Source organism: Ornithorhynchus anatinus, chromosome 5 (genome assembly GCF_004115215.2).
Source record: "Ornithorhynchus anatinus isolate Pmale09 chromosome 5, mOrnAna1.pri.v4, whole genome shotgun sequence".
Lineage (NCBI taxonomy): Eukaryota > Metazoa > Chordata > Mammalia > Monotremata > Ornithorhynchidae > Ornithorhynchus > Ornithorhynchus anatinus.
In genome coordinates this window covers 2,368,287-2,391,239 of record NC_041732.1, presented here as the reverse complement: position 1 = coordinate 2,391,239, position 22,953 = coordinate 2,368,287, and the positions used below count along the sequence as shown (strand labels likewise).

The 22,953-nt window shown below is 63.2% G+C and overlaps 3 protein-coding genes across 3 annotated transcripts; 2 read left to right on the top strand and 1 right to left on the bottom strand.

Annotated features, from left to right (window-relative positions):
* Positions 1 to 434: 434 nt before the first annotated feature.
* Positions 435 to 7,441, top strand: DMAC2 (distal membrane arm assembly component 2). Its single transcript, XM_029064326.2, has 6 exons — positions 435 to 471; positions 3,744 to 3,937; positions 4,870 to 4,950; positions 5,089 to 5,228; positions 6,752 to 6,914; positions 7,119 to 7,441. The coding sequence occupies exons 1-6, from the start codon at positions 454 to 456 to the stop codon at positions 7,312 to 7,314; spliced, it is 792 nt and encodes a 263-aa protein (XP_028920159.1). The 5' UTR covers positions 435 to 453; the 3' UTR covers positions 7,315 to 7,441.
* A 2,510-nt stretch (positions 7,442 to 9,951) lies between these two features.
* B3GNT8 (UDP-GlcNAc:betaGal beta-1,3-N-acetylglucosaminyltransferase 8) lies at positions 9,952 to 11,349 on the top strand. The gene is given in 2 exon segments (XM_029066360.2): positions 9,952 to 10,038; positions 10,041 to 11,349. Coding segments are annotated over 2 exon segments (1,194 nt in total). The 5' UTR covers positions 9,952 to 9,968; the 3' UTR covers positions 11,165 to 11,349.
* Positions 11,350 to 11,473: 124 nt separating this feature from the next.
* BCKDHA (branched chain keto acid dehydrogenase E1 subunit alpha) lies at positions 11,474 to 21,670 on the bottom strand. The gene is made up of 9 exons (XM_029066359.2): positions 21,482 to 21,670; positions 17,756 to 17,935; positions 17,178 to 17,264; positions 16,006 to 16,114; positions 15,406 to 15,567; positions 13,242 to 13,448; positions 12,990 to 13,131; positions 12,257 to 12,428; positions 11,474 to 12,127 (listed from the first exon to the last, which is right to left on the bottom strand). The coding sequence occupies exons 1-9, from the start codon at positions 21,626 to 21,628 to the stop codon at positions 11,957 to 11,959; spliced, it is 1,377 nt and encodes a 458-aa protein (XP_028922192.1). The 5' UTR covers positions 21,629 to 21,670; the 3' UTR covers positions 11,474 to 11,956.
* Positions 21,671 to 22,953: the final 1,283 nt, after the last annotated feature.

The following is a 22,953-nucleotide window of genomic DNA, read 5'->3' as shown; positions in this document are numbered from 1 at the left end:
AATGAGGAAAGAGGGGGCGGGGCCGGCAGCCTGGGAGGAAGAAGGGGCGGGGCCGGCGGTCTGGGAGGGAGGGGAGAGGGAGGGGCCGGCGGCCAATGAGGACGGAGAGGCGGGGCCGTCAGCCAATGAGGAGAGAGGGGGCGAGGCCGGCGGCCTATGAGGAAGGAGGGGGCGGGGCCGGCATCCTATGAGGAGAGAGGGGGCGGGGCCGGCAGCCTGCGAGGGAGGGGGAGAGGGCGGGGCCGGCGGCCTATGAGGAAGGAGAGGGCGGGGCCGGCAGCCAATGAGGAGAGAGGGGGCGGGGCCGGCAGCCTGGGAGTGCGGAGGGAGGGGGCGGGGCGGAGGAGAGCCGAGGAGCCTATGGGAGCGCCGGGTGGGCGGGGCCGGGAGGGGAGGGAAGGAGGGAGGGAGAAGGAGGCGGCCGGAAGCGGTGGACCACGTGACGGTCCCAAGATGGCAGCGCCCTGGCGGGTAAGGGCCCGCGCCTCCGCGGGGGTGGGGCGGGGGGCGCCGAGCCAGCGGAGAGGCTCGCGGGGATCCCGTCCCGCCGCCGCCGCCGCCGCCGCCTGGAGCCCCCCGGCCCGCCAAGACCCTCCCCCCCCCGGCCCGGGAGCTGCCCCGCGCGGGGCCCGGGGGGGCGGGACCCTCCACACACGCGAGCCAATGGCGGAGGGCGGAGGGGCGGAGCGAACGAGAGACCAGCCAATGGGGAGCGAGGGCGGGGGGGGGTCACCTTCCCGCCCGCTCCGTCTGTCAATCACATCGATTCTTCTTCATTAAAAGCGCTTAGTCCAGTGCTCTGCACGCAGTAAGCGCTCAGTAAATACGGTGGGATGAATGAATTCATGCAGGCCTCCGGCTGCATTTATTGAGCACCTACGGTCTGCAAAGCGCTGCAGGAATAATGATGGTGGTTCTTAAGCGCCTACTAGGTGCCCCATAATGTTGGTAGCTGTTAAGCGCTTACTATGTGCAGAGCACTGTTCTAAGCGCAGGGGGAGATCCAGGGTCATCAGGTTGGCCCACGTGAGGCTCCCAGTTAATCCCCATTTCACAGATGAGGGAACTGAGGCCCAGAGAAGTGAAGCGACTCGCCCACGGTCACCCAGCTGACAAGTGGCAGAGCCGGGAGTCGAACCCGTGACCCCTGACTCCGAAGCCCAGGCTCTTTCCACTGAGCCACGCAGCTTCCCCAGTATTTGTTAAGCGCTTACTCTGTGCAGAGCACTGTTCTAAGCGCTGGGGTAGACACAAGGGAATCAGGTTGTCCCACGTGGGGCTCACAGTCTTAATCCCCATTTTACAGATGAGGTCACTGAGGCACAGAGAAGTTAAGTGGCTGGCCCAAAGTCACACAGCTGACAAATGGCAGAGTTGGGATTCAAACCCATGATCTCTGACTCCAAAGCCCGTGCTCCTTCCACTGAGCCACGCTGGTGCTTCTGCCCAGCACCGTTAATAATAATAATAATAATAGTAATAATGGTACTTGTTAACTGTTTGCTATGTGCCAGGCACTACTGTGCTAAGCGTTGGGGTGGATCCAAGCAAATGGGGTTGGACCCAGTCCCCTGTCCCACGTGGGGCTCACGGTCTCAATGTCCATGATAATGATGGTGTTCGTTAAGCGCTTACTATGTGCCTAGCACTGTTCTAAGCGCTGGGGTAGATACAGGGTACATGGGGCTCACAGTCCTCATCCCCATTTTATTAGTGAGGTTTACTGAGGCCCAGGGAAGTGAAGTGATTTGCCCAAGGTCACACAGCAGACGAGTGGCGGAGCCGGGATTAGAATAATAATAATGTTGGTGTTTGTTAAGCGCGTACTATGTGCAGAGCACTGTTCTAAGCGCTGGAGTAGACACAGGGGAATCAGGTTGTCCCACGTGGAGCTCACAGTCTTAATCCCCATTTTAATAATAATAATGTTGGTATTTGTTAAGCGCTTCCTATGTGCCGAGCACTGTTCTAAGCGCTGGGGTAGACACAGGGGAATCAGGATGTCCCACGTGGAGTTCACAGTCTTCATCCCCGTTTTACAGATGAGGTAACTGAGGCCCAGAGAAGTGAAGTGACTCGCCCACAGCCCCCCAGCTGACAAGTGGCAGAGCCGGGATTTGAACTCATGACCTCTGACTCCAAAGCCCGGGCTCTTTCCACTGAGCCACGCTGCTTCTCCCACCCACGTCCTCTGCCTCCGAAGCCCGGGCTCTTGCCTCTAGATCATGCAGGTTATGGGTTCTAGTTCCGACTTTGTCACATGTCTACTGTGTTTCCTTGGGCAAGTCCCTTCACTTCTCCGGGGTTCTCATCGTGGCTCAGTGGAAAGAGCCTGGGCTTGTGAGCCAGAGGTCATGGGTTCGAATCCTGGCTCTGCCACTTGTCCGCTGTGTGACTGTGGGCAAGTCACTTCACTGTGCCTCAGTTCCCTCATCTGTCAAATGGGGATGAAGACTGTGAGCCTCACGTGGGCCAACCGGATGACCCTGTATCTCCCCCAGCGCTTAGAACAGTGCTCTGCACAGAGTAAGCGCTTACCAAATACCAACATTATTATTCTCATCCCGGCTCCGGCACTAGTCTGCTGTGTGGCTTTGGGCGAGTCACTTACTTCTTTGTGCCGCCTCAGTTCCCTCACCCCGGACTTGGGAGTCAGAGACTGTGGGTTCCGCCGCTTACCTCCCGTGTGACCTTGGGCAAGTCACTTCACTTCTCTGTACCTCAGTTGCCTCATCTGTAAAATGGGGACGAAGACTGTGAGCCCCACGAGGGGCAGGCTGATCACCTTTGTTTCTACCCCAGTGCTTGGCACATAGGAAGCGCTTAACAGACACCTCCTCGAGAAGCAGCATGGCTTAGTGGAAAGAGCCCGGGCTGGGGAGTCAGAGGTCGTGGGTTCTAATCCCGATTCCTCCACTTGTCTGCTGCGTCACCTGGGGCAAGGCACTCAACTTCTCTGGGCCTCAGGGACCTCATCTGTAAAAATGGGGATTAAAAAAAATGTGAGCCCCATGTGGGACAATCTGGTTACTCTGTATCTACCCCAGCGCTTAGTGCTCTGCACCTAGTAAGCGCTTAACAAATACCATCATTATTATTATTAAAAATACCATCATCGTCTGTAAAATGGGGATTAAGACTGAGCCCCATGCGGGACGGGGACTGCGTCCAACCTGCTTTGCTTGTATCCACCCCAGCATTTAGTACAGAAGCAGCGTGGCTCAGGGGAAAGAGCACGGGCTTGGAAGTCAGAGGTCATGGGTTCGAATCCCACCTCTGCCACTTGTCAGCTATGTGCCTGTGGGCAAGTCACTTCACTTCTCTGTGCCTCAGTTATCTCCTCTGTAAAATGGGGATGAAGACCGTGAGCCTCACGTGGGACAACCTGATTACCCTGTATCTACTCCAGTGCTTAGAACAGTGCCCTGCACATAGTAAGCGCTTAACAAATACCAACGTTCTTATTACAGTGTCTGGCATAGAGTAAGCACTGAGCAAATACCACAGTTATTAATCGTTGTGTTTATCGAGCGCTTACTGAGCGCCGAGGACCCTTATTCAATTCACCAGCGACCTGCCCGTTACCCAGGGAGAGAGGCGGGCGGGCCCCACTGTCAAGGGTCTTTCTTTGCCCCCATCCCATCCCCGAGGACCACCGTAGTGGGGTCGGGGAGGAAGCCAGGGAGGGGTCCGGCTGTCCCAGCCTCCGTCTCCCCTCGCCGACCCGCCCGTTCCCACTGCAGCTGCTTCTCGGCCGCGGGCCCCTCGGGCTCCCGGGGCGGGGCGGGGTCCGGCCCGGCAGCTCGGTCGCGCCCCCGCCTCCCGCCTCCCGGATCCAGCGACTCCTCCAGAAGCTCAGCCTGCGATACTACGACGTGGAAAGCCTGGTGGCCTTGGTCAGCAAGCTGCGGCGCTGGAACGTTTATCGCAAAAACAAGTGAGGACGCCCTGCCCCGCTCCCTCCCGCCTCCGGACTCGGTCCCTCCTATTTGCTGAACGCTTAACTATGTGCAGAGCATCGGACTAAGCGCTCGGGAGAGTACAACACAGCAGTTTGACAGACACGTTCCCCGCCCACAGTCCCCTTACAGTCTAGAAGGGGGGAGACATTGCTAGAAATAACTAAATGACGGATATGGACATAAGCGCCGTGGGGCCGGGAGGGGGGATGAATAAAGGGAGCGAGTCGGGGCGACGCAGAAGGGAGTGGGAGAAGGGGAAAGGTGACCGTAGTCAGGGAAGGCATCTTGGAGGAGATGTGCAGAGCACTGTACTAAGCGCTTGGGAGAGAATAGTACAACCAATCCTATCTATTAAGCTCTTACCGTGTGCAGAGCACTGTACTGAGCACTTGGGAGAGTACAACAGAACACTATAACAGACTCGTTCCCTGCCCACAATGAGTTTACAGTCTAGAGAGGGTGACAGACTTAGATAGAAATAAATAAATGTCAGCTATGGACGTAAGCGGTGTGGGGCCGGGGGCGGGCGATGAGTAAAGGGAGCAAGTCGGGGCGACGCAGGAGGGAGCGGGAGAAGAGGAAAGGAGGCCTTAGGGAGTACGGCAGGATTAACAGATACGTTCCCTGCCCGTAACAGGAGTCCAGCCTCGGGCCCGGGACTCAGAAAGTCATGGGTTGTAATCCCGTCTGCTGGGTGACCTTGGTGAAGTCACTTCACCTCTCTGGGCCTCAGTTCCCTCCTCTGTAAAATGGAAGTGGAGACTGTGAGCTCCACGTGGGACAGGGACCGATTTACTTGTATCCAGGCCAGCAATTAGGACAGTGCCTGGCACATAGTAAGTGCTTAACAAATGCCATAATTATTATTATTAATAATAATAGCGCAGGGTCTCTCCGCTCCATCCAGGCGCCTCCTCTCCTGGGAGAATCGGTACGGACCTAACGTGGCTGTCACCTTCTTCGTCCTGCAGAAGGGGGGTGGTGTCAGGTAGGCGACGCCCCGGCCCCCCGTCTCCCTCTCTCTCTTTCTCTTTCTCTTCACCCCCTGCCCGGGAGCGGGTCCTGCCCCAGCCCAGCGCCAGCGGGCGGGGGGTCGGAGTCCCGAGGGCAGCGTCCACTTCCCCAGGTTTCAGGGTCAAGAGAAATGGTACCGGACTGACCCCGGGGGCCGCTTCTGCCGCGATTTCATGGACCACCCGGAGATCCCCGTGGAGGAGGTGGACTTGAGCGGCTCCATCATCAACTACTACGGCTTGGACAACTTAGGTGGGTGTCACGGCTGCGGCGGGGACTTAAGGGAGACGTCGGCACGGGGCGGGGGGGGGCAGGAGTCCTCCGGGCGTATTTATTGAGCGATTACCGTGTCCAGAGCACCGTACTGAGCGCTTGAGAGAGTACAAAAGAACAGTAAACGGGCACATTCCCTGCCCGCAACGGGCTTACAGTCTAGAGGAGCCAGGATGGGAGGTCCTGGGGCCTGGATCTGCGGGAGAATGTTTCTTCCGGCCGGCGGAAGGACAAGTTGTCCTTTCTGGGTCCCGTCCAGTGTCAGGTGACCGCGACCCGGGTCTGGCCAGGCTGGGGTGGGAGGCGGGGACGGTCTGTGGAGGACTGAGATGGAGAAGCCCCGGGTGAGGGCTGGGGGCTTCATTCCTTCAGTAGTATTTAGTGAGCGCTCACTCTGTGCCGAGCACTGTACTAAGCGCTTGGAATGGACAATTCGGCAACAGATAGAGACCATCCCTGCCCAGTGACGGCAGAGCAAAATAGACTAACACAAAAACAAGACATTATAAAAACAAGACAGCGGGAGCTAAAGGAAAATTTGGGGCAAGGGTCTGCTTCTCTGCAGCCCCGGAGTGGGAAGTGACGGGGAGAGAGGAGTATGGTCTTTGTTAAGTACTTAGTATGTGCCAAGCAGTGTACTGGGCGTTAGGGTGGATCCGTGCAAATCGGGTTGGATACAGTTCCCTGTGCCACGTGGGGCTCACCGTCTCCGTCGCCATTTTACAGATGAGATAACTGAGGCTCAGAGAGATGAAGTGACCGGCCCAAGGTCACCCAGCAGACCAGTGGTAGAGTCGAAATGAGAACCCCGGTCCTTCTGACTCGCCGGTCCGCGCCCTGTGCGCTACGCCGTGAGAGGAGTGGGTCTGCAGCCGGAGGGACGGAGGGTAGACTTCCAAGAGGATTTCCTGACAGGCAGGCGGGGGCAGAGCGAGTGTCCCCTTCTCCCGTCAGTCAGCCAGTCGTATTTATTGAGCACTTACTGTGCTCAGAACACTGTACTAAGCGCTTGGGAGAGTACAGGATATGACAGTATAACAGACACGTTCCCTGCTCACGGGGAGCTGGCAGTCTAGGGGGGGAGGCGGACCTTAATATCAGTAAATAAGTTGTGGACGTGGACGTGAGTGCTGTGCATAAGGGAGCGAGGCAGGGTGACGGAGAAGGGAGTGGGAGATGAGGGAAAGCGGGGCCTAGTCAGGGCAGGCCTCTCGGAGGAGACGGGCCTTCGATCAGGCTTTGAAGGGGGGCGGAGTAATGGTGTCGGATTTGAGGAGGGCGGCATGTGGGCGAGAGGTCGGCGGCGAGAAAGATGAGCTGGAGGCCCAGGGAGAAGGTTGGCCTCAGAGGAGCGGGGTGTGCGGGCCGGGTTGGGGTAGGGGAGAAGGGAGGTGAGGTAGGAGGGGCCGAGGGGATGGGGGGCTCTGAAGCCGATGGTGAGGAGGAGTCTGTTTCCCGTCGCCGGGTCAGGCCTCCACTGGTGATCCCCCTCCCCGCCCCAGAGCCCCTGAAAGAGCTGAAGATGCTGCACCTGGCCCGCTGCCCCTACGTGGACGACTGGTCCCTCAGCCACTTGCCCACGGTGGCCGCCTCGCTGGAGGAGCTGACCCTGGCCGGCTGCCCCCACGTCACCGAGCGCGGCCTGGCCTGCCTCCACCACCTCGGGTAGGCCCGGGCCCTCCCCCCCCCCCCCCCGGGGGCCTCGCCGCCGGCACCGCGGGCTCCGGCGGGGAGGACTGGCGCGTCTGACCCGAATGGGAGGGCCGGGCCACGGCGGGGCGGGGGGCCGGGAGGCGGTTCCCGGATGGGCGTCGGGGGGTGGCCTGGGCCGGACCCGCCGTCTCCTCGCCCCCCCCCCTTCATCCCCAGGAACCTGCGGCGACTGGACATCTCAGACCTGCCGGCCTTGTCCAACAAGGGGTTGACCCAGATCCTGGTGGAGGAGATGCTGCCCCGGTGCCAGGTGTTGGGGGCAGACTATCGGGACGGGCTGAGGGAGCCCGGCCGCCAGGCCGAGCGGGAGCGGGGACGCGAGGAGGGACGGGAGGCCCTGACCGGCCGGTAGCCTTCACCTCTTCCGCTCGCTGTCTCCCCTCGGTCCCTTCCGCCCCCGCGCCCCGTATTTGCCCCCAAGGGGCAGCGGGACCCGGGCACCGTACGGACGGCGACAATAAACCGGTGACGCCCGAGAACACCCGAGTCGGGAGTGTCTCTGGAGGGTGGCGGGGAGGGTCTCTCCCAGAGATAGGACGGCCCCGCTCCCCACCCACCCCCCACATCTCTCCCCCAGGTCCCGGGCTGGGAGGGCTGACCCCCACCCCTAACGCTACCCGGAGGGCCTGGAGTGTGAGAATGGCGAAAGCCGCGGCGAGAGGGAGGGAGTCAGTCGGCCGACTGTATTTATCGAGCACTTGCTGAGCGCAGAACACCGGACCGAGCGCTTGGGAGAAGACAGTAGAACGACAAACCGACTCATTCCCTGCCTGCAACGAGCTGGAGGAGGGCGGACTTCAACGGGGTCTTCCTGAGGGGTAGGAGAATGAATCCATCGTTGGTATTTATTGAGTGCCTACCGCGTACAGAGCACTGTAGTAAAGTGTGTGGGGAAAATATGACGTAGCGTCGGTAGATTAAAGGAAAGGTTGGTATTGGTTAAGCGCTCACTATGTGCCGAACACTGTTCTAAGCACCGGGGGAGGTACCAGGTTGTCCCACGTAGGGCCCACAGTCTTCATCCCCATTTTACGGATGAGGAAACTGAGGCCCAGAGAAGTGAAGTGACTTGCCCAAGGTCACACAGCTGACAGGCGGCGGGGCCGGGATTAGAACCCACCACCTCCGACTCCCAAGCCCGGGCTCTCTCATCGATGTGATCCCCGCCCACAAGGTGGCTTAGTGGATCGAGCCCGGGCCTGGCGGACAGAAGGTCACGGGTTCTGATCCCGACTCCGCCTCTTGTCGGTGGTGTGGCCTTGGGCAAGTCATTTCTCCGGGCCTCGGTTACCTCATCCGTGAGATGGGGATGAAGACTGTGGTCCCTACGTGGGACCGGGACTGTGTCCGGCCCCGTTCGCTCGGATCCACCCCAGTGCTTCGTACAGTGCCTGGCACATAGTAGGCGCTTAACAAATGCCAGAATTATCATCATGATTATTATTAGTGGGAAAGACAGACATTAAAACAGATTAGGGATTGGGGAAGTAGTAAAATATAAGACCGTTTACCGAAGTACTGTGAGCTCACTGCGGGCGTACTCTTCCGAGGGCCTCGTACGGTGCTCTGCGCACAGTAAGCAGTCGATAAATACAGTTGCATAAACGAATGAATGATTAAGTACGGGGGGGGACCGGCGTATCAAAATGCCGATCTTTAAACGTACGCACGTATCTTCCGGTTATATGTCATCAATTACTTATTCGCATTGACGTCCGTCTCTCCTCTAGGCCGGAAGCTCGTTACGGGCAGGGAACGCGGTCTGCCGATTCTCCTGAGGCGCTCGGTACGGTGTCCGGCAAACAGTAAGCGCTCGGCGACCACCACCGATGGACCCACCCCGGGGGGGCTCCGCAGACGAGGGCGGAGTCGACGCAGAGGGGAAGGGCGGGGAGGGGAGCGAGGGTGTCGATCTGGGAAGGCCCCTCGGAGGAGATGTGGTTCTCGGAGGGTTTCGAAGGCGGGGAGAAGCAGGGGGAGTTCTTCCCCCGGGGCCGTCGCCGGGGCTGGGGAACGGAGGCGGAGGCCGGGAGGGGGTGACCTGGAAGACCAGGTCCCCGACCCTCCCTCCGCGCCCCTACCCGTCCCCGAGGGTGAGAGGCCCTGCCGGTTTTCCAGCCGTGGAAGACGGCTGGCGCTCGGCCCGGCGGGCCGGGTGGGCCCCCTCCTCTCCCCCACCTCCGTGGGAGGAGGGTGCCGGGCAGAGCCCGGGGAACTTCAGCCCGCTTGGCCCGGTGCCCGGGAACATGCCAGTTCTGGCATCTGTCCCGCCACAGCTTGAGGGGAAGACGGGGCGGGGAGGTCTGGCGGGGGTCCGCCCGACTCCGGGTCGGGGGGTAGCGTCAGCAGAGAGGTTCTGGCGACGGGGCGGGTGTGGGGCCCCCCGGCCCGCCTGCCCTCCCGCCCCCACTACCCGGACCAGGAGACCTTCCCGACCCAGGGTGGCCTCGGCCGGGCCGGGCCCCGGCGGGGGACCCCCGGAGGGGGGACTCGGAACCCTGGCGCGGAGCCCGGCGGGGAGGCGGTCCCGGGGTCCCGTGGCTCGGTCCCGCTCCCCCGGGCCCGGATGAATATTTGATGGGATGGAAGGGTTAGAAGCTTTTAGAGTCTTGACTGAGCGCACGCCCCCTCCCTTCCGGGCTCCGGGCGGCCTCCTCCCCAGGGCGGGCTAAACGCCTTCCCGTCTGCTCCTCGGCGCCGCCTCCCCGCCCGCAGAGCCGGCCCCGGCACGCCGGGGCTTCTGTCTCTCCCGGTGCCCGCCCAGCCTCTCCCTCCCTCGCTCCCTCCTTCACCCGACCCGGGCGGCCGGAGGAGGAACGGGCTCGTCCGGGCGGGCCCCGGGGGTGAGCGCGTGGGTTCGGAGGGGCCCCCGGGGGGGCCGGCGCGGGGCGGGGATCCGGCGGTCCCTCCCTTCCCGGCGGGAGCGAGGGCGCGGGCCGGCCCGGCCCCGCCCCGGCGGTCGCGGTCCCTCGGCCGCCCCCCGGGCCGCCCCCCCCCCCGGCGACCATGCGCTGCACCAAGTGCCTGCTGAGCGGGGCGGCCCTGCTCACGCTCCTCGCCCTGAAGCTGTACGTCGACCGGGGCCCCGAGCCGCCCCCGGCGCCCCCGGCCGGCGGGGGCCCGCGCCCGCCCGCCCCGCCCGGCCCGCGCCCGCGGCCCCGGCCGAGCCCTCGCTGCCCGCCAACCTCTCGCGGCGCCTGGGCCAGTCGGCGCCCCCGGCCGCGGCCTACTGGAACCGGGAGCAGTGGCGGCTGCGGGGCCTCCCGGCGGGGCCCGGGGCGGGGGACTGCCGGGCCTGGGGGGCGGCGGCGGCGGCGGCCGTGCCGGACTTCGCCTCCTACCCGGAGCCCCACCGCCGCTTCCTGCTGTCGGCCGCCTGCCGCGACTTCCCGCTGCGGCTGCAGGCCCGGGGCGGGGGCTGCGGCCCCCCGGGGGCCCGGCCCCCCTACCTGCTGCTGGCCGTCAAGTCGGCGCCGGGCCGCTTCGCCCAGCGGCAGGCCGTGCGCGAGACCTGGGGCCGCGAGGCCGGGGGCGTGCGCCGCCTCTTCCTGCTGGGCTCGGCCCGCGGCGAGCACCAGCCCGACCTGGGCCCGCTGGTGGGGCGGGAGAGCCGGCGCCACGGCGACCTGCTGCTCTGGGACTTCCAGGACGTGGCCTTCAACCGCACGCTGAAGGACCTGCTGTTCCTGGGCTGGCTGGCCCGCCGCTGCCCCCGCGTGCCCTTCGTGCTGCGGGCCGAGGACGACGCCTTCGTCCACGTGGAGGCCCTGCTGGGGCTGCTGCGGGGGCTGGACCCCGCCCGGGCCCGCACCCTCTACCTGGGCCAGGTCTTCGCCCGGGCCGCCCCCTTCCGCTCGCCGGGCAGCCCCTACTACGTGCCCGAGTCCTTCTACGCGGGCGCCTACCCGGCCTACGCCGGGGGCGGGGGCTACGTGTTCGCGGGGCGGCTGGGGCCCTGGCTGCTGCGGGCGGCGGCCCGGGTGGCCCCCTTCCCCATCGAGGACGTGTACGCGGGGCTCTGCTTCCGCGCCCTGGGGCTGGAGCCCCGGGCCCACCCGGGCTTCCGCACCGACGACGGGCTGGCCGAGGCCCAGCGGGACGACCCCTGCGCCCACCGCCGCCTGCTGCTCGTGCGGCCCCGCGGGCCCCGCCAGACCCTCCGCCTCTGGCGGGGCATGCGGGACCCCGCCCTGCGTTGCTGACCGCGGCCGGCGCCCCCGTCCGCGCGCTCCCCGCTCCGGCTCGCCAGCCCCCACCCTTCCGTGGCTAAGACGGGGGAGTTGGGGGGGCCGAGGGCGCCGGGTCCGTCGGAGGCTGGGGCTGGCGGTCGGCGGGGGAGGCCCCAAGAGGGAGACGTGTAACTTATTAAACGATCCTCGGCCCGGACTCCCGTGTCCGTCCCCGGTGAGGGCGGGGGGGGCGGTCTGTGGGAGGGTGGGCTTGTGCGTTGTGTGGGGAGGGGGCGGCCGCCCGAGGTCCCCGGGTGGGGGAGACACACGGGCCGCGGGAGCTGAACGGAGACACCTTTATTGACCCTCCCCCCCGCCACGGAATCGGACCCGCGAGCGGAGTCCGGGTTCGGGGGGCTGCTCCGGCCGGGCCCCCGACTCTGCTCCGGGGGAGAAGGCACTGGGAGGCACACGAGGGGGCGGGCAGGTGAGGGCCGAGTCTCGGGGTCTGCAAGCGGGTGGATCCGGAGCCCGGGGGAAGCGGAGAGGGGACGGCCCCGGTCCCCTCCTCCCGAGAAGGGGCCGGTACTTGCCGTGTCCACCTCTCCCCAGAGCGACGGGGGGGGGGGGGGGGGCCGCGCCAGACCCGCTTCCTTTTCTGCCCTCCCAGGGTGGGGCAGGTTGGGTCTCCCCCCCGGCCCCGGCAGGCCTAGAGAAGGGGGGTGGGGGTGTCAGCGGAGACCCCCGGACTCGGCCCTCCCCGACCGGGGCGGGTCCGAGCGGGCAGCCGGCCGACGGGCGTCTAGGCCTCCGGGGAGGGGCCCCTCACTGCTCAAAGTGGTCCAGGGGGTAGTGCTCGCCGTAGGTCTTGAGGTGGCGGGCCAGGGCGTCCTGCTGCTTCTGCAGGTGGGCGGGCATCTCGCGGTACACGTCCGAGAACAGCAGGTTGAGGTTGGGCTTCAGCTTCCGTTCCGCCGCCTCGAAGGCCTCCATCACCTGGGGGCGGCCCCGGAAGCGGGGATGGAGCCCGGGCCGCCCCGCGGCGGGTAGCCCGGGGGCGCCCCGGGGCTCGCGTCATCCCCCTCGCCCTCCCAGCCGCCGGCGGCGCCCCCCCGGCCCCCTCACCAGCTTGCGCGACTGCTTCCTCCAGGTCTTCTCCTCTTCCTCCCCCCACCAGCCCTTGCTGAGCAGGTGATGGCGCAGGCGGGAGATGGGGTGGTCCTGCTTGTCCCAGTAGTTGACCTCGTCCACCGAGCGGTAGGCCGAGCTGTCGTCGCTCGTGCTGTGGTGCCCGATCCTGGGGGCGAAGAGGGGTCAGGCCGGGCGATGCCCTGGAGGGGGGCTGTTTCTCTCTAGGGCCTTCGGGACCCATGGGCACGGAGGGTTGATGATGACGATCGTGCCACCTGTTAAACGCTCACTACGTGCCAGGCGCTGTACCCGGCGCTGAGGTGGATACGAGCAGCTCGGGCCCCTGTCCCACCTGGGGCTCACGCTCTTAATCCCCACTTTACAGATGAGGGAACTGAGGCACCGAGTAGCGGAAGTGACTCGCCCACGTCACACAGCAGACAAGCGGCGGAGCTGGGATTAGAACCCGGGTCCTACCGACTCCCGGGGCCGTAGTCTACCCACTAGGCCACGCTGCCCTGGGGGAGGGCTCTGAGCTGGCGGTGGCTATCAGGAGGGAGGAAGGGCGGGCGGGGCAGAGACACGAGATCGCCCGGCCTTTGGCACGGTGGGCAAGGGGCCACGGCTCACCCGGGGAGGAGAGGAGAGCGTGTGAGGCCAGGGGGCGGGCACGGCGCCGGCCCCGTGCCCTTCTCCGGCTGCGCGTGTGGACCGCGACGACACAGACCTGTACGTCATGGCCTCGATGAGGAAGGGCTGGTTTTCGGCCACGGCCCGGCGCCGGGCTTCCCTGGTGGCGTTGTAGACGGCAAACACGTCGTTGCCGTCCACCCGGATCGACATGATCCCGTAGCCGGGGCCTCTGGCGGCTGCGGCGAGAGACGGCAGTCGGGGCGGGGGAGGGGGAGCTCCCTGCTCGCCCCCTCGGCCGCCCCACGCCCCCCCCCCCCCCCCCGGGTCGCCCCCGCGGGCCACGCACCGATGCCGTCCCCGCGGTACTGCTCCGAGGTCGGCGTGGAGATGGCGTAGCCGTTGTTGCGGCAGAAGAAGATGATGGGGCACTCCAGGGTGGCGGCGAAGTTGAAGCCCGCGTGGGCGTCTCCCTCGCTGGCCGCCCCCTCCCCGAAGTAGCAGATGACGGCCCGGTTGGCGTTCTCCCTCTTGGCGGCGTAGGCCGCGCCCACCGCTGCCGGGGAGAGGGGGCGGGTCGTGCCCGGGGCTGCCGGTCGCCCCCCGGACCCTCCCTGGGTGGGTGTTTTTTGGCGGGGGAGGGGAGAGGGCTGCCCCAGGATGGGTGTTTTAGGGCGGGACAGGGCCCGGAATCCACTCTCCCTCGAGTTTCTGATTCCGCATCCGCCCACCCACCCTCCTCTGCCCCGCCCGAGAAGCCTCCAAAATGGGGTGTCCGTCGGGTGGAGGGAACGTCCCCGCCCCCCACCTCCAGTGCCCCCGACCCACACTCCAGGGCCGCTTGGCACGTCTGACCTCTGGCCCTAACTTCCGCCGTCAACCACACGGCCAAAGCACCTTAGGCTAAACGACGGTCGGCCTTGGAGCGCGTCTGTGAGGTGCGCGTGTGCGTGCACCTATGTACCAACATCTTATCTGTGTGGCTCATCTTTTTCAGGCAATCAGTGGTATCTTTTGAGCACCTTCTAGAGACTGAGGGTTTAGGAGAGTACGGCACAACTGAGCGGACGCGTCCCCGGCCCGTGAGGAGCTTACGGTCTAGCTCGATTAGTCAACGGTATTTAGTGAGCGCTTACTGGGTGCAGAGCACCTACGAAGTGCTCGGGAGACGACGATATAACCACATTCCCTGCCCACACGAGAGCTTAGGGTCTAGAGGCTGCAGCCCGCCGCTTTGACCCTCTGCCCGGGACCTCCCTTCCACCTTCATCTCTGACAAACCGTCACCTCTCCCCCCCATAAATCCTTACTAAAAAAATCCCCTCTCCTCCAAGAAGCCCTCCCTGACTAAGCCCTGATTTCCCCTACTCCCTCTCCCTTCTGCGTCCCTTATGTATTTGGGATCAGTCCCCTTTAAACACTTGATATTCCCCCCCACAGCACTTACGTGCAAATGTTTACACCCTGCCATGTCTCCTGTCTGTATTTATTTCGGCGTCTGCCTCCCCCCCGCTAGACTGGACGCTCCTTGTGGACGGGGACCGCGTCTACCAACTATCCTACTGTCCCCTCCCCACTGCTCAGTACGCAGAGAGCCCTCGATGAATATTGATTTCATCCTCTTTATGCGTGTGCGCCTCTGAGCGGGTGCGTCCCATCCCCGGGAACGCCTGTCCGTCCCCGGCCAAGTATCTGTGCCTCAGTTTCCTCATCTGTAAAATGGGAATCGTACGGGAACCCGGGAGACAGAAGACCCGGGGTTCTGATCCCGGCCCCGCCGCTTGTCTGCTGTGGGACCGTGGGCAAGTCGCTTCACCTCGCTGCGTCTCAGTTTCCTCATCTGCAAAATGGGGATTAAGACTGCGAGCCCCACGTGGGACAGGGACCGTGTCCAATCTGATTATCTTCTAGCTACCCCCGGCGCTTAGCACAGCGCCTAGCACGCAGAAAACGCTTAATATCACTAAAAGATAAAAAAAACAAAACACGGTCACCCCTACTCCTTAAGCGGCGAGCCCCGTGGGGGACAGGAACTGGGCCCGATCCGATTAACTTGATTCTACCCCAGTGCTTAGACGGTGCTTGACACCTAGTACGCGCTTATCAAATACCATCATTATTGGTATCATAATCCCGGCTCGGCCACCTGTCTGCCGTGTGCCCTGGGGCGAGCCATTTCACTTCTCTGTGCCTCAGTTACCTCATCTGTAAAATGGGGAGTGAGACGGCGAGCCCCACGTCGGGCAGGGACCGCGTCCAAGCCGACTTACTCGTATCCGCCCCAGCGCTTAGTAGAGTGCGTGGCACCTAGTAAGCGCTTAATACCACAGTTGTTATTATCATTCTCATCCTCTAACAATATCGAACAAATGCATTATTATTATCTGTGTTCGAACCTGTTTCTGGGCGAGGGGTTCTGCATATGCAGAACTGCTTTCTGGCTGAGATTCAGGAAGTCCAGCAAGTGGAGGTGGAGCGAGGGGTCAGACCCGGGGGCCGGGGGGGGGGCTCACCTTGGGGGATCTGGGTAGCCAGCGGGGAGGAGATGGTGACGAAGTGCAGGTCCTTGCAGCCGTAATGCACGGGCATCTGGCGGCCTTTGCCCGGGTCACTGGCGTTACCGTAGCACTGGGACATGAAGAGGTCCAGCGGGTAGCCGCGGTACATCAGCACCCCTGGGGAGGGAGGGTGGGCGGTCGAGGGGACCCGTCCCCTCCCGCGGCCGTCTCGGCCACCCCGGCCGGCCCGCGGCATCCCACCTCCTCCGGGAAGCCTAGCTGGGCTGACCCACACTCCCCCCTCAGCCCCGAGCCCACCCACCCACATCCCCGGGCCCGCTCTGGCACCTGAGCTCGGCACCACGTCCTGTAGACTGTAAGCCCATCAAACGGCAGGGACTGTCTCTATCTGTTGCCAACTTGTTCATCCCAAGCGCTTAGTACAGTGCTCTGCACATAGTAAGCGCTCAATAAATACTATTGAATGAATGAATGAATGTCCTCCGCCTTTGGGGACATGGAGAGGTCACCTCGGCCAGTTTCCTGGGGCCTCCTCGGCTGCTCTAGCCCTTCCCTCTCCCCAGGACCCGGGGGGGGGTGAGGGGCGGGGCGTACCCGCCTCTCGGTACTGCCCGAACACCAGGTCGGTGTCGTCCAGGGCGGCGGCGCTACCGACGTGGGTGCCCTCCTCGCCGTAGTTGGTCATGTAGAAGGAGATGCGGCCCTGCAGACGGGGACAAGGTGTTGGGCGGCCACAGCGCCCGGGCTCCGTCTCGGAGGGGTTTCCTCACCTCCCCCCACGACCGGGACAGGATGTGGACGGGTCACCTCGCCGGACCCCCCCCGCCTCCATCCCACTTAGCCCGGAAGAGCGTGGCCCAGCGGGTGGAGCCCGGGCCTGGGAGTCGGAAGGACTTGGGTTCTGGTCCCGGCTCCTCCACCTGTCTGCTCCGTGACCTGGGGCAAGTCGCTGACCTTCCCGGTGCCTGGGTTCCCTCGCTTGTAAAATGGGGGTTAAGACCGGGAGCCCTATTTGGGACAGAAACTGGGTCCAACCGGACTAACCTGTATCTAACCGAGTGCTCAGAACAGTGCCCGACACATACCAAGGGCTTAACAGATACCACGATTATCGTTATTAGCCCGGGCCGCAGCGGGGACGGTACAATGCTCTCCCGGGAGGAAGCCACAAGCCACCATCTGTCCCGGCTGCCGGGACCGGCACCTTCCACCCATCCGGCCTTCCTGCTCTCTGACCACGTTCCCTCCCGCTGCAGGGAAAGGTGGAGGAGGGGCCCCGGGGAGACGGGCGTCAGGGCCCAGATGAAGGCGATGCCAGGGGCCGAGCGGGGAACCGTTCGGGGAGATGGCTGACTCCGGTCGGGGGCCGGTGTCCCCACGAGGACCGTCTGAGCGGGGCTCCGTACGTGTGCGGGGGTGAGGCGGGGAGTCTCGGGATTTCACCCCGGCGCTGCCCGGGGAGGGGCCGGACCCGGTGCCCCCGAGCCCGCCCCCTCCGCCCCGCCGAACCTTCTCCCTCCTGCCGCCCTTCGGGACGGTCCGGATAATCTCCCGGAAGAGACGGCCGTGGTGGCTTCGGAGGGGACGACAGGGACGGGCGCGGTTCCCCCTCCGGGGACCGGGGACCCGCTCCGGCCTCTCCCTCCTCGTTCGGGGAACGTCTCAGGTGCCGGCAGGGGAGGGGGCGGGAGGCGGGCAGCGGCAGAGACCCCTCGACAGCCCCGGCCTGGCGCCTGGGCCCCGGGGGCGGGGAAGCCCGGACCCACCTGCCTCTGAGACTCATAGAGGATGCGGTCCATGGTGTTGAGGAGCGTCATACTCCTGTAGAACTTCAGCACCTGTTCCCGGGGCAGCTGCGGGGGAACAGGTGGGGAGGAGGATGAGCGGCCAAGACCCGGGGGAGCCCTGCGGGGGAAGTCCACAGGGAAGGACGGGGGGCTACTGGGGATGACTGGAGGGGAAACAGCTCCGAGAAACAGCGTGGCCTAACGGCCGGTGCCCGGGGCCTGGGAGTCGGAAGGCCCTGGGTTCTAATCCCATCTCCGCCACTTGTCTGCTGGGGGACCCGGGCCTCGGTTACCTCATCTGCAAAGTGGGGCCTAAGAGGGTGAGCCCCATTTGGGACAGGGACCGCGTCCACCCCGACTGCCTTATATCCATCCCAGGGGTGAATACGGTTCCCGGCACGTAGCGAGCGCTTAACAGACACCACAACTGTTGTTGTTATCAGCCCCGACAGCTTGAAAGTGGGGGCCGGTGGGTGGACGGGGGTGTGACCTTTAGGGAGGAGGGAAGGGTGGTTGGCGGGGTGGGACAGGGCTGGGGGTAGGGAGGAGCGTCTCACCTGGGGGTCTTCCTCGGGGTTCACGATCTGGCCCTGCCGGTCCATGACCCGGTAGACGGGGATGCCGGAAATGACGTTGGGCTGGATAAAGTCCAGCTTGTCCACGAATTCGGCCGAGGCCCCCGGGAACTGGGGCTTCTCTTCCAGCGATGGGAATTCTTCCTGCTGCTGCCGGGGGGCCTGGAGCGAGACGGGGGGTGCGGGGAGGTCGGGATCACGGCTCCCCTCTTCCACCCCCCGGCCGGACCCTGGGGTTCCTCCTCCCTGGAGGGCGGCGGAGGGGAGAGGTCGAGCAACTGGGCCGGATGGGCCTCGCCATCCCTTGGGCTACAGGCGGAGAACGCTCGTCTGATGCCGACCTTCTCGCTGTCCCTCCATCTGGTCCGTGTCGCCGCCGACCCCTCGCCCGCGTCCTGCCTCCGGCCTGGCACGCCCTCCCTCCTCCTATCCGACAGACGCCGCCCCCCTCCCCTCTTCGAAGCCTCACTGAAGGCCGTCTCCTCCGAGAGGCCTTCCCTAAGCCCCACATTTCCTCCCACTCCCTTCTGCGTCGGCCTGACGTGCTCCCTTTCTTCATCCCCTCTCCCAGCCCCACAGCACTTCTGTCCATATCCGTAATATATTTATTTCTATTAATATCTGTCTCCCCCTCTAGACTGTAAGCTTGCTGGGAGCAGGGAACGTGTCTGTCATATGCTCTCCCAATTGCTTAGTGAAGTGCTCAGCACACAGTAAGCGAGCCCTCGATAAATACGACTGACTTAGGGGAGGAGGCGTCTGCTGGGTTCGAGCTGAGTCCGGCAGAAAGGAGAATTGGATTCGTCACCGGTCCTGACTGTGGGCAGGGCCCTGTCCAACGTCCAACCGAGAATCCGTCTCTTTCCTTCGCCTAAATGGTTGGAGTTGCAGCGAGACGGCTGGTGGATAGACTGGGGAAGGGGAACGGTGGTATCTGAGAAGTAGAGAAGCAGACCCCGGGCCTGGGAGTCAGAAGGTCATAATAATGTTGGTATTTGGTAGGCGCTTCCTATGTGCAGAGCACCGTTCTAAGCGCTGGGGTAGACACGGGGGAATCGGGTTGTCCTACTTGGGGCTCCCCGTCTTCATCCCCATTTTACAGATGAGGTCACTGAGGCCCAGAGAAGTGAAGTGACTCGCCCACAGTCACCCAGCTGACAAGTGGCAGAGCCGGGATTCGAACCCATGACCTCCGACTCCAAAGCCCGGGCTCTTTCCACTGAGCCGCGCTGCTTCATGGCTTCTAATCCCGACTCTGCCGCTTGCCTGCTGGGTGACCTCGGGCAAGTCGCTTCACTTCTCTGGGCCTCAGTGACCTCATCTGTCAAATGGGGCTTAAGACTGTGAGCCTCACGTGGGACAACCTAATTACCTTGCATCTACCCTAGCGCTTAGAACAGCGCTTGGCACATAGGAAGCGCTTAACAAGTACCATGATTATATTTCCAGTTCTGTCCTAATTATTCCCAGCGTCTGCCGTGCGGCCTTGGGCAAGTCCCTTTATTTCTCCGTGCCTCAGTTCCTTCACCTGCAAAATGGGGATCAAGACTGTAAGCCCCAAGGGGGACCGGGACCGTGTCCAAACAGACTAGCTGAGAATTGGGAGGGGAGAGAGGGTCCGGGGAGCCCCCCAAGCTGCCATCCCGCTGCTCTCGGCCTGAGGGGGCAAGGCCCAAATCGTACTTATTGGGCGCTGGCAGTGTGCGGAGCACCGTACTAAGCGCTTGGGACAGTACAACGATATAACTGTGTCCAACCTGATTACCTTGTAATAATAATAATAATGTTGGTATTTGTTAAGCGCCTACTATGTGCCGAGCGCTGTTCTAAGCGCTGGGGTAGACACAGGGTAATCAGGATGTCCCACGTGGGGCTCACAGTCTTAATCCCCATTTTACAGATGAGGTAAGTGAGGCACAGAGAAGTTAAGTGACTTGCCCATGGTCACACAGCTGACAAGTGGCAGAGCTGGGATTCGAACTCATGACCTCTGACTCCAAAGCCCATGCTCTTTCCACTGAGCCACGCTGCTTGTAGGTACCCCAGCGCTTAGAACAGCGCTTGGCCCATAGTAAGCGCTTAACAAACACCTTCTCCAGATTGTAAGCTCGCTGTGGGTGGGGAATGTCACTGACGGGCAGCCTGGTGCAGTGGGTAGAGCCCCATCCTGGGAGTCGGAAGTTCATGGGTTCTAATCCTGACTCGGCCACCTGTCTGCTGGGTGACCTTGGGCAAGTCACTTCACTTCTCCGGGCCTCGGTGACCTCATCTGTCAAATGGGGATGAAGACTGGGAGCCCCGCGTGGGACCGTTGACCTTGTATCCTCCCCCGTGTTTAGAACAGTGCTTGGCACATAGAGAAGCAGCGTGGCTCAGTGGAAAGAGCCCGGGCTTTGGAGTCCGAGGTCATGGGTTCGAATCCCGGCTCTGCCACTTGTCAGCTGGGTAACTGTGGGCGAGTCATTTCACTTCTCTGGGCCTCAGTTCCCTCATCTGTAAAATGGGGATGAAGACTGTGAGCCTCACATGGGACAACCTGATTCCCTTGTATCTCCCCCAGTGCTTAGAACAGTGCTCGGCACACAGTAATCACTTAACAAATACCAACATTATCACTATTATTAAGTGGTCAACAAATGCCATCACTATTATTAAAATGGGGATGAAGACTGGGAGCCCCATGTGGGACAACCTGATGACCCTGGATCTCCCCCAGCGCTTAGAACAGTGCTCGGCACAGAGTAAGTGCTTAACAAATGCCGTGAAATCATTATTATTATTATTAAAATGGGGATGAAGACTGGGAGCCCCGCGTGGGACCGTTGACCTTGTATCCTCCCCAGCGCTTAGCACAGTGCTCTGCACATAGGAAGCGCTTAACAAATACCAACATTATTATTATTAATTATTTTACCATCGTTATTATTATTAGAGAAGCAGCGTGGCTCAGTGGCAAGAGCCCGGGCTTGGGAGTCCGAGGTCATGGGTTCGAATCCCGGCTCTGCCGCTTGTCAGCTGGGTGACTGTGGGCGAGTCACAAGAGAAGCAGCATGGCTCAGTGGAAGGGGCCGGGCTTGGGAGTCTGAGGTCCCGGGTTCGAATCCCGGCTCTGCCGCTTGTCAGCTGGGCGACTGTGGGCAAGTCACTTCACTTCTCTGGGCCTCAGTGACCTCATCTGTAAAATGGGGATTAACTGGGAGCCCCACGTGGGACCACCTGATTCCCTTGTGTCTCCCCCAGCGCTTAGAACAGTGCTCTGTACGTAGTAAGCGCTTAACAAGGACCACCATTATTATGGCTTCCCTCCTCTGGGCCTCAGTTCCCTCATCTGCTAAATGGGGATGAAGCCCTCGAGCCCCACGGGGGGTCACCTGATGACCTTCCATCTCCCCCAGCGCTTGGCCCAGCGCTCGGCACGTCGGAAGCGCTGACCCCAGGCCATGGTTACTAGTAATTATCATTACTTCCCTTCTCGGCGCCTCAGTCACCGCATCTGTCAAGTGGGGCGAAAGCCGGGGAGCGGCCTGATGACCTGGGGTCTCCCGCAGCGCTTAGAACAGCGCCTGGCACATGGGAAGCGCTTAAGAGACGCCACGATCATCCCCACAGGCCGCGGCGGCGAGGCCGCCGAGGAGAAGTGTGAGGCCCGCGGGGGTGGTGAGGGTCGCGGAGGGAGCGGGCTCCGGCCCGGTGTGTCGGCGCACTCACGGAGGCGGTCAGACCCCTGGCCCCGGGCGGTGGTGATGAGGGCGGCGGGGAGCGAGGCCCCGGCCGGGCCCCCAGGCCGCGCCAGCCCCGGCGGAGGCCGCCCCTCAGCGCCCAGGCCAGGCGCCCCGACGCCATCTTGGCCGCCATCTTGGCCGCCGTCCTTCCTCCCCCGGCCTCTGGGGGGCGCGCGCGCTCGCCCTCCTCTCCGGCGCACGCGCACTCCCTCTCCCGCGCGCTCCCTCCTCTGCCGCGCGCTCCCTCCTCTCCGGCGCACGCGCACTCCCTCCCTCTCCCGCGCGCTCCGTCCTCTGCCGCGCGCTCCCTCCGCTCCCGCGCACGCGCACTCCCCTCCCTCTCCCGCGCGCTCCCTCTCGCTTCCCTCTCCCTCTCCCGCGCACGCGCACTCCCTCCCCCTCTCCCTCCCGCTCCCTCCCTTCCTCTCCCGCGCACGCGCCGTCTCCCCACACGCGGACCCGCCCACCGACCGGCCCCGCGGGGGGGACTCCCGGCGGTTCCAGACCCCCACCTCCCTCCCCGACCGGCTTCGGAGCCCGCCTCGGCGGCCGCCGCTCGGACCCGCCTCTGGGCTCTCTTCGGCGCCCACCCCGACTGCCGGGCCCGCCGCCCTCCGCCGGACCGGCCTCCCGTCCCCCCCCCCCCCCGGCGCAATGGTCTCTCCCGCGAGGGGGCGGGGGGAGGGGAGAAGCCGTGTTGGTAAACGAAGAGCACGTGCCTCGCCGCGCCGCGGAATCACAATAATAATAATACTACTGTTGGTATTTGTTAAGCGCTTACTATGTGCAGAGCACTGTTCTAAGCGCTGGGGGAGATCCAGGGTCATCAGGTTGTCCCACGTGAGGCTCACAGTTAATCCCCATTTTGCAGATGAGGTCACAGAGGCCCAGAGAATAATAATCTTGGTATTTGTTAAAAAGGTTACTCTGTGCAGAGCACTGTTCTAAGCGCTGGGGTACACACCGGGTTACCAGATTGCCCCACGCGAGGCTCCCAGTCTTCATCCCCATTTTCCAGATGAGGTCACTGAGGCCCAGAGAAGTGAAGTGACTCGCCCACAGTCACCCAGCTGCCAAGTGGCCGAGCCGTGATTTGAACCCATGACCTCTGACTCCCAAGCCCGGGCTCTTGCCACTGAGCCACGCTGCTCCTTGTACTATTTCTGAAGTCCTCACTAAGGGCCAGGCACTGTACTAAGCGCTGTACAGTGCTCCGCACACGGCCAGACTACTTCTTTTCTTTTCCTTTGCTGTCTCTCTCCCCCTTGGAGACCGTGAGCCCGTCGTTGGGTAGGGACGGTCTCTCTCTGTTGCCCAATTGTTCCTTCCAACCGCTTAGTCCAGTGTTCTGCACACAGTAAGCGCTCAAGAAATAAGATTGAATGAATGATTGAAAGAATACCAAGCACTTAGTAGCGTGGCTCAGTGGCTTGGGGGTCAGAGGTCTTGGGTTCTAAT